Source organism: Carassius carassius, chromosome 18 (genome assembly GCF_963082965.1).
Source record: "Carassius carassius chromosome 18, fCarCar2.1, whole genome shotgun sequence".
In the NCBI taxonomy this organism is placed as follows: domain Eukaryota; kingdom Metazoa; phylum Chordata; class Actinopteri; order Cypriniformes; family Cyprinidae; genus Carassius; species Carassius carassius.
In genome coordinates, this window is record NC_081772.1 from 13,123,640 (window position 1) to 13,135,981 (window position 12,342).

At 38.3% G+C, this 12,342-nt stretch overlaps 2 protein-coding genes across 3 annotated transcripts; one reads left to right on the top strand and one right to left on the bottom strand.

Moving 5' to 3' along the window:
* Window positions 1-1,006: 1,006 nt before the first annotated feature.
* On the bottom strand, window positions 1,007-7,886 carry LOC132092430 (zinc finger and BTB domain-containing protein 1-like). Its single transcript, XM_059498663.1, has 2 exons — window positions 7,608-7,886; window positions 1,007-5,112 (listed from the first exon to the last, which is right to left on the bottom strand). The coding sequence occupies exon 2, from the start codon at window positions 5,106-5,108 to the stop codon at window positions 3,081-3,083; it is 2,028 nt and encodes a 675-aa protein (XP_059354646.1). The 5' UTR covers window positions 5,109-5,112; window positions 7,608-7,886; the 3' UTR covers window positions 1,007-3,080.
* A 531-nt stretch (window positions 7,887-8,417) lies between these two features.
* zbtb25 (zinc finger and BTB domain containing 25) lies at window positions 8,418-11,519 on the top strand. 2 transcript variants are annotated; one of them, XM_059498666.1, is made up of 3 exons: window positions 8,418-8,649; window positions 9,866-10,044; window positions 10,253-11,519. In XM_059498666.1, the coding sequence occupies exons 2-3, from the start codon at window positions 9,872-9,874 to the stop codon at window positions 11,376-11,378; spliced, it is 1,299 nt and encodes a 432-aa protein (XP_059354649.1). In that variant the 5' UTR covers window positions 8,418-8,649; window positions 9,866-9,871; the 3' UTR covers window positions 11,379-11,519. The 2 variants fall into 2 exon arrangements, with proteins under 2 accessions (XP_059354649.1, XP_059354648.1); XM_059498665.1 differs by lacking the exon at window positions 8,418-8,649 and adding an exon at window positions 8,665-8,823.
* The last annotated feature ends 823 nt before the right edge of the window (window positions 11,520-12,342 follow it).

A 12,342-nucleotide genomic window follows, 5' to 3' on the forward strand; every position in this document is an offset into this window, starting at 1 on the left:
GCAGTCGAGCTGTTGGAACATGTAGGCATTAAAAGGATTTAACCAGACATAAACTAACTTGAGAGTCTGAGATAGGGGCTGTTTGGGCATTTTAAGAAAATAATTTGAGCAAAATACAGGCCATGTATGGGATGGATGATTCTGTGCTGATATTTAAAGTTCAGCATAGATGTGGCCTAACAGCATTTGTGCGCATTTCCTCTGTATAAATCCCTAAAACAATCTCCCCGGCACTTAATCTGATTCGCAGAGAGTGGTACATAAAAAGCTCCCCTAGAACTTTGGGTGAAATAATATGAGAAATGTCACCATCTAGAGGTTAGTGAGGGTACTATCCTTCAAACAAACAAACAAACACACACTGTTATTGTTAGGTCAATGTGTTTTGATTCTGTTTTCCTACAGACCTATACAGATCGCTTCTTGTTCCAACTTTGCAGCTCAATTTCAGAGAGCTTCTAGAGGGCATGATGATTATTATCAGTGCAGCTACTGAACATAATAATATATTTAACTGCCACTGCATTTCACATGATAACACAGGCTGAAGAAATCGTCAAAGCAATGCATTGTCACACACAATGCAGAAGCATGATGTTCAAGTTGACAAACTAATATTGCTTGCTAACTTTATTTTGACAAGTTAAATAAAACTATAGAAAACTAATTATTTAAATTAACTTTTTTATTATTGTTGTTATTATTAGTTTGTCAGGGGTTATATCCATGCAAGCTACTGTGTTTGATATGGTCGGATAAATATAGGGATAAAATATGGGATGGGTTTGTAATGATCATTTGCATGGCAAATATTACGCTGCCATTACCCAACAACCAGAAGGTTGTAATAATTCAGCAGGCAGCCTGTAGTCTGACCACAGAAAATACTTCATATGATAAATTTAAATTGTCAGATTAAACAGTTAACACACCTTAAAAGACATGTTTTGCATTCATGTTCATGAATTTTCCACGAATCTAGTTTCAAATGCATCACACAAATCACTAATTTTTGAAACTTTTATTTTTTCTTAAATCCAATAATGTATAAAACACTGAAGGATTTAAAAAAAATGTGATCAAAAAACAATATTTGCATATATTACTTGCAATATTTCTACCACACACAAAAAAATATTTTCACTAGGTTTAGATCACAACACAACCAAAATACATTGTTGAACAGCCAGTGTAAATGTCAAAGCTGTTTGTCTGTAAACTAAAATTACGTCCTTGCTTTGGTCCTTAATCATAATTATTTTTATTGAAAACTGATCACAAATGTAACTACCGATGAAGAATACAAGTAAGCCGCATAAACCTCACTGTAACACAGTCTTGATATACTTTTTATACAATCTATACATTAAGTCGTTAAGCTGTGTAAGCCTGAATAGGTCAGTTTACTTGAATGGGACAACTTATTTCAGAAAGAAGCGTAGAGCACCAACTGTCTTTTTAGCCAGATTGCCTGCTCTTAATCCAATCATTAACTGTGTTCAGATTAATCTGTATTATCTCATGGCCACGTTGATGGTTCATGGATCACAGCTCCAAAAATCTACTCTTTAGCCTGTATGAACATCACATGATTAAACATGAAAAACACAAAACCGTAAGAAAAAAACAATCCGACTTGGCTATTTCACAAGATACAGATCGACAAAGCAATTGTTTATTAATCCAAACGTTATAAATTACCCTACGCCCTTGTGCAAGCATTATATGGCATTTCCACATTCGCATCAAGCCACAATAATTCTATAAGGTGTGAAATATTTGAAATGTTAAGACCTCTTATAAACCCATTTAAGCTTTAAAAAAGATGGTCCCTAAACAAAAGCATATAGTTTGATTGCTCCGAACAAAAACTGCATAGGCTGATAAGAATTGTATACCATGTAATCCTTGTTAGAAACAGATAGCTTGTGTACAAACTGAAAAATTTTATAAATCTGTTTATATAACATGAATATCTTTGGGATATTGAAATAACTACACAATAAATGTTGTTTTACTCCATGAAACTGTTCACGTCAAACACACTAAATTAGGGCTGAATTTACAACAGTTTGCATAGATTTCTGGCTTTTGTAATAGTTACGATTTAGCAATTACAGCTAGCTGAAAGGCATCAACAAGAGTGTTTTTCTTTGTTATTACAGTATTTTTAGTGTTCTGGTGCAAGGAGGGAAAAGTGCCCGCATTCTATTAGCAATCTATTCTCGTTTATTATCTCAGTGCTTAAAAAGAATAGTTTGTCTAAAAATGTCATTTTCCCATGCTCATGTCATTCCAAACCTGGCTTTCTTTCTTTTGTGGAACAGAAGAAAATATATTTTAAATAATGATTTAACAGTCCCCCCCCCCCCCAAAAAAACAACACTGGACCACACTAACTTTCATTGTATGGAGAAAAGAAGTTTATAAAAAGCAGATATTTTTCAAAATAATCTTTTTTTTGTGTTCAACAAAAGAAAGTCAGTCATAAAGTTTCGTAACAACATAAGGGAGATTAAATTATGCTGGAATTTCCATTTGGGTGATCGATCCCTTTAAGGGCATTTGAACATGGAGGATTATGACAGGTAACGTCACCAGAGCTGCTTGAAATAATGAAAAAAATGGAAGCTGTATGTGCTTGTGTTCACTAAAAAAGCACCACCAATAACATAAACAAATGACCCCTCTGACAAAAGTTATCTTAAATACCAATGATAAACTTGTGTACCATCATTAAAGCTTCGTGAACAGATATTAATTATTGGATGTAAAACTATTAGCCTTGGGCCAGTTTCATAACTACAGACCTATATAGCATTTTCAACTGAAACACCACTGATAGTGTGATTTAGTCAATATCTAGACTTAACCAGTGTCTGGATATCCATCTCGAAGCATAAGAAAATGAAGACAAATGCTTGAGGCACTATATCCCACCAGAAACATCTAGCATCACATCCAGAATTTGCATACACATGGAAAGTGCAGTTGTAAAGGTTACAATTGGTGCATAGATTTGTTCTCACATTTACAGTATGGCTTATTTCAAAGAATCAAGGGCTGCCGAGAGAGAACTCTCATTGTCTCTTGGTGTGCTTGGAGTTGTAGTGGCTCCGCATGTCTTTGCGGAGACGGAACTTTTCTCCGCAAACGCCACAGATGTACAAATGCACATCCATGTGCTTCTCCAGATGTTCGCCGCTGGGGAAAATCTGGAAACACACCTGGCAGATAGTCTCTCCGGCAGACAGATGAGAGATCATGTGTCGCACGTGATCGTGTTTGAGAAATGTACCCTGATCACACACGGGGCAGACGTACCGCGCCATTCCCTTGTGCATGTCAGTGTGCAACCGCAGCTGCCGCTCGCGCAGAAACTGTTTCCCACAGGTCTGACAGGTGAACTGCTTTTCCTTGGTGTGCACAGTGTAGTGCTCCCGTAGATGACACCTTTGGTAAAAGCCTTTGCCGCAAATCGCACAAAAATGCTTGCGCCGATGGTCTGGATCACCACTGTCTTCCAATAGAACAGGCCGGAATGGCTCCTGCTCTGGACAAGTCAAAGTGTGCTCCACTGCAAGACTTTCACTTTCAAATATCATCCCACAGAGTGGACAGCGAAAGCCCAGGTCAGCGCCTTCCAGCAAGCTTTCCTCCATAGCCTCAGCATCTTCAAGTAGAAGCGAATCCTCACCTGGGGAGTCCATCTCGGCCCCCTGGGGTTCACCACATCGCTCTGCATGCTCTTGGAGCTGCCTGCCTTTAATGAGCACTTGGCCGCACCTTCCACAGGCACAGATATGTCCCATATGGCTGGATATGTAATGAGCAGACTGATCCTCCTCCGTCAACAGGGCTCCACACAACTCACATGGAATGCATGCGCCATCTTGCTTTTCTTCTTTGATCCGCTGCACCTTTGGATCAGAGATTAATAACCCTGTGCTTTGGTCCTCCATGGCAGATACTCTGGCCTCTTCCTCGCTGTCAAACTTCAGCTGGTCTGCAAGATTGTCTTTGTTCACTCTGGTACGAACTTTGCAGCTCCCTACATTATGGTTCCCTACCTTTACAACTTTTATAGTTTCCAAATCGGTCTCAGAATCGTTGTCTCGCTCCACTTTAATGGTTATATTCCTGGAGAAGGCAGCTTTATTGTCCATGCCAGTGGCAACAGACCTGATCACCGTCTCTGTGTCCGCCTTATTGTCTGGCCAGTCCTCTTCACCCTTGCCAATGGTTCCGTGCTCATCCGTACCCTCTGAGGTTGAGCTCTCATCTTTTCCGGCATCGCCGTAAACCTCTTTGCTAACTTTGGATGTCTGGAAAGCTTTACGATTGGTGCATGTGAGGATGTGTTCAATGAGAAGCTTTTCACAGCTAAACACAAAACCGCAATCGTCGCAAGTGTATGTACGGCCAAAGCGAGGACGTTCTTTCATGGCAGAGCTTCGGCCTGATGTTCTCTTCCTTAAGTCACATGGCTGGTCTACTACGGTCTCTGAGTGTGGCGGAGGGTGTGGTATGACCACATCTTCAGCAGGCCTGACAGTTGAGATGTTAATGGTCTGACGAGCAGTTGTGGTTGAGGCTTTGGGTGCGCATTCATTCTCAGAAGGGCTTGGTCGCTGCTGCTCAAACATTCGAACGCCGAACATCATCTTGCTTCCCATCACGCTGGATGAGGACGAGGAGCTGGTTGATGAAGAGGATGATGCAGAGGACGAGGGTGTCAGATTGGATGTTCGGATGTCTCTGAGGTCCTCAAGTGAGTCAGGGATGTAGTACATTTGTAGGTAGACCATAGATGATTTCAGCTCTTCAAATTCATAATGATCCATGACGATTCGGCCTAGGTACATGAGCTGCAGGATGAGATCGAAGCATTCTGCGGTGATCTGCATGTTGCTGAGATCAAAAAGCGCAGTCCCCTGCTGATCCCGGATGAACATCATTCTGAAGTAAGAGCTGCAGGCTGCCAGCACAGCCTTGTGGGCCCTGAAATAAATGTCCCCTATAGCAATGCAGCAGTCACAGAGGAAACCCCACTCCCTTTGGTTGTTGAGCTGCTGCAGGACATGCTCACTGTGGCTTGGTCTTGCCATTACCCTGTAAGGAATCGTAAAGAAAAACGTAATACATCAGCAAGACACAGGTTTGAGGAATCTTTTTTTTTTCCTTCTTACAGGCGCCCTTTGGCCATGACTATATCATGATAATATCATGACTATTATGTATTGATTTGCAAAATTAAGAGTTGGTCTAACTGTGGAATGGAATGGCATGCAAAGATCTCAAAATTAGGGATGTAATGATTCACTCAACTCACGATTCAATTCACAATTTTGATTTCACAATTCACGATTTTCTCACAATATTCTTTTTTTAACAAAATGACAAACAGAAAAAAAACTTTTTTTGTGAAATTAAAATATAATGAAACTAAATTAAAATTTTAAAACAAACTTCAAATCAAACAAGTTACACAAAATAAAAGAAATCTCTTAATATAAAATATTGTTTTTGTGTCGCCGTCCGAGCTGATAAACGGTCCGCACTGAGCAGCGCAAATGAGTAACACGATTTAGTTTCGCTTTCGTTTGCCATTTGATGTTTCTCATATTAAACAGAAATTGCAACACTTACGAGTTGAACAAATTGGTGGTCATGCCATTGCGACTATTCACAAAAATTACTCGCTCCGGAATAAAAAAATGGTCTCGAAATGGTCTTTGTCTGTGCTCTTTACATTTCCATACATGCAGCATGAGTAGTTTTCAATCTAAGTTATACTGTATAATTTTGAAACCTGAAGCAAAAACAAAATGGTCTGTCTTTAGTTTTGTGAAACTATACTACATAAAACATATCTGAATAAGACAAGCTGAACGAGATGCAGATTCACCCTCTGACAGCAGGTGGCGCTGCAATGAACAGCAATGATACAGTGTTTCCTGGGTTACCACTGTAAACAAAGCAGAGCTTATGAACACTACTTTAATATGCATTGTTCAGAGGCAAGATGAAAAGAAAATACCACGTATTTTTTCTAAAGATAGTAAGTTCCTCTCAGAGACACATTTATATAAACTTCTTCTCCAACTGTATCGTTTGGCATCTCAACTGATTTGAATGGTCACATATTTGAATCGATTTTCAATACATCCCTACTCAAGATACATTTTTTACAATTTTACTATTTTTAACTTAACATGTTGCTTTAAAAACACAACATTTCAGGACAGGACACCCAAAAGCAGCCAAAGATGTGTGAATGCATTTAAAGCACAATTAAAACAATATGGTAATATTGTGGAATATTATTGCAATTAAAAAAAAAAAAAACTATTTTCTACTTTATTATTTTATATTTTATTTATTTTTGTGATGAAAAAGCTAAATTTCCAGCAGCCGTTACTCTATTTTTTATTTTATTTTATTTATTTATTTTTGGCGATTTGGGGGTTCAATAAATGTTTCTTATTATTATAACAGATAAATACAGTTGTGCTGCTTAATATTATTATTTTTTTATTTGTGTGGAAACCATGATACTTTTTAGGTTATTTGATGAATACACAGTTCAAAAGAAAATAATTGATTTGAAATCTATTGTAACATTATACATTTCTTTACTGTTACATTTGATCAATTTAATTTTGCTGAATAAAATACATTTCTTTTTCTTTTCTTTTTTTATTTGTGTGGAAACCATGATACTTTTTAGGTTATTTGATGAATACACAGTTCAAAAGAAAATAATTGATTTGAAATCTATTGTAACATTATACATTTCTTTACTGTTACATTTGATCAATTTAATTTTGCTGAATAAAATACATTTCTTTTTCTTTTCTTTTTTTAAATCTTATTGACTCCAAACTTTTGAATGGTAGTTTATGGAAGAAAAATCTAGATAAAACAAAAAAAAAATAAAAAAATAAACGATATGTCTTGTCAGTATTGGATGTAACACAAGTCTACGTAATAGCCTTTTGCCAGTTAGCCAACAAATATAAGTGGAAGGTAAGACAATATTTTAATATATTAATAATGATAGGTTTAAATATTTTAGGTGTGATTATATTCCTTGCTTTATTATTAAAAAAAATTATTATTATTATTAAAAATATCATTCAGAATAAAATAATAAATATCAGACAGCAGAAGATAGAAATTGTGTTCATATAATCAATAAGCTTAGTAAGAGTTGGTTTAAATAGTACTTGTTTCCGTCGTTCAGCTCCATTATAAGGCCAAACAGAGAGGTTTACATCCCGCCCTCGCGTTCTCATTGGCCTATTTTAGAGACATAATCATGCGGGCGTTGTAGCTGTCAATCATACCGCACTTAAAAGTAAAATTAAACTACTTGGACAACATACAATAGATCTGACCATACGATTATCCTCAGTGACAACATTAAGTTTTTAAAGGATCTGTTACTTAAGAGACGGTAGAACAGAATATATCTAACCAATGTCGTATGGAGATCTCTCACGCAAGCATGCAGTGCCACCCCCGCGCAGCTTCCCGCACATACGCTATGAGCTTCACATTACTGCAGCTCGTGTTTACACGCAAAACACACTGAAAATACTCACCGGCGGTAATGGGCGCTAACTTGTAGCGAACGACAGAATTCAAGTTAAAACACAGAGCGAAGAAGTTCCACCTATTTTGCCTTCGTCCAAACGAAAACTTAGGACGAGAATAGCTAATCTCGAGGGCGAAGCCCCTTCTGTGTAGCGCGGATGAAAGAACTTCCGCACAGCCGCTCTGCGAGCTCTATCACCGCACTGAGATCCGGCCCCGCTCACGCAAATCCAGCCCGCCCCAGCACGCGCAGCACAGTGAAAATGCAACCAAACCATGTATGAAAATATGCTCTTCAAGACGAGCCCTCTCGGTAACATTCGTGCTGAAAACGAAATAGAATAATGTTACATTGCATACGTATAGCTCATTTTCCACAATAACTACTTTCAAATCTTTTTATGTGTAGGCCTATAGATTATATATATATATATATATATATATATACATATATATATATATATATATATTATATAAAAAAAAACAAAAACAAAAAAACATCGCTTTCCTCTGTATTGCTGGCATTACCATCATGCCAAGCATTTTAGAGAGCTGAATTTCTGCAACAACAACAACAAAAAAGGTTGTTGAGAATTGTCATTTCTTGTTTAAACATCAGAAATGTCACTATTTTTGTACTATTTTTTTTACATCACAGCTTTTATAGGTCATTAACATGTTTTAGTTTAAAATGTAAATTTTTACATAATTGCAATTCTCAAAATCCACCTGGTTAGATCTTTATTGCATATATGATAAATGTTGGGAAACAGATAAGTTTAATTATTATTTAAATTATAATTCAAATTGGTAAAGTTGTTCCTACATAGGTGTGTTACAATAAAACAAATTCACGAGCGCCTCAGAAGGTCTGTCAGACCATTTAGCAAAACTGACTCTGCTCTCTCGTCTAGCCTATGCACGTTGTCATACTTCATGCATTTCGGTTCAGTGACTTTTCCCACACTAGATAACTGCTATAGTCTATTTATATACATGCGCCTTAGTCTTCCTTCGACGTAAAAAAACAAAAACGCAACGAACGTGCATGTAAGTACGAGCAAAGCGTTTGCATCGCATGTTTCCACTATGAGTGTGTCTGGACCAGCTAATGTACAGTACGGTCACGTGACGGATAACAAGCTAAGCCGTAAATCGCTTTTAGGAAGAACCGCGAGTCCATAAGAGAATTTTTCTGCTGCAACAAACGCGAAACTATAGTTGGTAAGAACGCATTTTTTTTGGGACCGTGTTAATGCATTATGTCTGTGCGTTGGTGCATGCATGTTTTGTTGGCCAAGGTGCATGAAAACGTACACCGTTTCTTCGACAACACTTGATCGGTGTAGACCAGACGTGTGAAAATTATGATTCTGTCGTGGGACAAATCTGCTTGGATTCTGTACATGCAGATCACACAAGCATGAATTAGATACACCCTCTTTTGTGTATTATCCATCCATTTGTGACATTTTCCTATGCGACGAACAATTACTGTTTGTAAATGTCCTTTTGTGTAATAATTTTAAGAAATCGCTCTCAGGTATTGTGATCAGGTCGACATACAATGATTTTAAAATGTTGCACTGTAAACATTACATACAAGCCAGTCGTTGCTGTCTCTCCGTTCATATTATGGAAAAAAAATATAATAATACGATTCTGCTGTAGATTAAGTTCTACATTACGAAAAACGTACAATGTAGTTCTTACGGATTTTCTGAATAATATGTTTTATGGGGAATGTAAGAATGCCATTTACCAAAGCATTGTCATAGTAGGTTTCACTGAGAAAAAAGGGAAATCCTATCCAGATGTAAACAGCTGGGTAGTCTCAAAAATATTTAAAATATTATGTCTATTTTGATCGATAGAGGCCGCCAGTTACTCATACAACTAAGGCTCTTCAGAGACTCATTGGTTGATTCTGGCACTTGCTAGTTCATCATGTTAAGAGACATTTGGGACAAAAAAAAAATTGTCTGAGAAGACAAAAAGGAGAAATCTAGTTTAAAAGTATATGCCTTGGTATTCATAGTGGTTTCATGCATTTTTTTTTTTTGCAATTTATTTTAAAAATAAAAAAATTGTCAAATGTACAATATTAATATCAATAAGTTTTTCATAGAGTTGCTGTATTTCACCTGAACAAAACATGATATAGGTAAATGCTAGTATTATTAATACCTGCTTATAACATACAGCAGAGTAAGCTATTCAATTTATGCATAAGAATTCATTTGTTTTGTCTTTGATTTTGTAAAAGGTTGAGATGGACGTGTCTGGCCACAGTCTGTTCCTTCTGCAGCAGTTGAACGTCCAAAGGGAGTTTGGCTTTCTGTGTGACTGCACTGTTGCCATTGGTAACGTATACTTCAAGGCTCATCGTGCAGTCCTTGCTGCCTTCTCAAACTACTTCAAAATGATCTTCATCCACCAGTCCAGGTTAGTGAATGTTTCTTGAAGACTGAAGGGTCACCCATCATGCTTACATATTCTGATTATTAAGTAAGCATGGGGAGGAAGTCAAGATAGATTGATAAATATTAAAGGTTTCATAATAATAATACAGACCAAATGTTTGTTATTAACCATACTTTAAATGATTAATACATAGCTGATTTTATTTTTGATGACTTTCTTGCTTTTTCAGTGAGTGCATTAAGATCCAGCCCACAGATATTCAACCAGATGTCTTCAGCTACCTGTTACACATCATGTACACAGGCATGGGTCCCAAACAACCCGTAGACCAGGGCAGACTTCAAGAAGGTATCAAGTTCCTCCATGCATACCAGCTCTGCCACAAAACAGGTGAGGGTGGCCCTGATGCATCCTCTGAACCCATCCGTATGTCCAACCTGTATGGCATCCAGATCTCTTCACAGTTGGCCAGTAAAGAGAACTCGGGCCTGAAGGCTGGTGGTTCACGGGACCCTGAGGATGGCCGCTCCAGCACTAGGGCTGATCGCACACATGGCCGTTTAGCTCTCGCTGTAGGGCTGGAGGGAATTACATCTGAACAACAGCCTCAAAGCTTCCGTGCCGCATCCTCAGTGGCCTCGGGGGATGACTCTGACATTTCGGCACGGATAAAACAGGAAAGAGCAGAGGAGGAAGAACAGGAAGGTGACAAAGAGCCTTGCTCTCTCTCCCCAGCTCAGGTGAGCCCCTGTCAAACAGGTCTATTTAAAGATGGCCCTCTAGCCCTTTTATGCCCCCGGTGCGGTGAACGCTGTCTGTCACCTGAAGGCCTACAAGAGCACCTATTTACCCATGCAGCCTGTGCCCTCGAACCTAGTGGTCTAATGGAAGGCCCTTCAGAGGACAAAACCGGGGAGCAGAAGTCCCTAGAGGAGAGGCCTCCTCACAATGAGCGCATAGACTCTGGCAGTCTGGAGGAGGCCTTACGGCAGAGTCAGGTCCTGGCAGATGAGCTGGCCGTGGAACTCAGACGAGGTAGTGGGACTGGATGGAGCGGCAGCCCATTGGCAGCCTTCAAACGAAAACGAAAGATGGCCTGTGCCGTCTGCAACCTTCGCTTCTCGCAGAAGAGCCAGCTGCAGGAGCACATGTTCGCACATGTGGGCAAGCCACTGCGATACCATCGCTACAGCCGCTTCTGCGGGCAGGTGCTCCATGGCTGTGAGGGCCAGCCTGATATTACCACAACCACAGGAGAGGAGGCAGCCAAGGACACTCAGGATAACGGCAGTTCCTGCTACTCACTGGACTCTGAGGTGTCTCAGGAGAGTGTGGACGCAGTGACTGTGGAATGATGTAGTGTTTGACATATAGTCATGCAAACACACAATGACTGTTAAATGAATATTCTGGATTTAGTACAAGTTAAGCTCAGTCAACATTTGTTGATTACAACAAAAATTAATTTCCACCTGTCCCTGCTTTTCTTTTCTTTTCTTTTCTTTTTAAAAGAGCAAAAATCTGTTACAGTAAGGAATTTACAGTAGAAGTGAATGGGGATAATCCATAAATGTAAAAATACTCACTGGTTTAATAAGACATAAACAAAATATGTTAACATGATTTTAATTTCGGGAAAAATATATTACCTTTTCTGTGTAAAGTTGTATCTAATTTTACAACTTCCATCACAACATAAAGCCCAGTGTGTGGAACTTCCTCCAGAATTGGTCCCCATTATATTACATTCCAGTATGCCTCTCGGTTTTTGCTTTTCAAAATTGTCAAAATTTCTTTGTGTTAACAACATTATTCTTTAAATTATGTTGATTGAGCTGAACTTCTATTAAACCCAGAATTTTCCTTTAACAAATTTAGTTTTCTGCCTCAGCACTTCTGTCCTGTCACAAAAGTCCTTGTAAATGTTAAAACATAAGAATTTTGTTTAAAACTTAGTGTTGATGATTGTAGTGTTGTTGTATAATGATGTTGCTGACTCTTGGGTGACTGAACACTTTTGGATCAATTATATATTAAAAATAAGGATAAGATTGACAAGCATGTGCGTGTGAAACTCAAATAGCACTATTAAGTGCCACATTTGACCACAATCAAAATATTTATTTTCAGAGGCCTGCTTAAGATAATAATATGATTATTTTTGACCTAATGAGTGAAACTGAGCATAGATTCTAAACGATTTCTTCCCTAAATCGAATTTCCTATCCAAAACTGGTTCAGTGCCTTAGAATATTTTTGCCAAACATCTCTGTAAAGAAAAGCACTTAAACTATTGCTCAGCCAGTTGAACCAAATCCA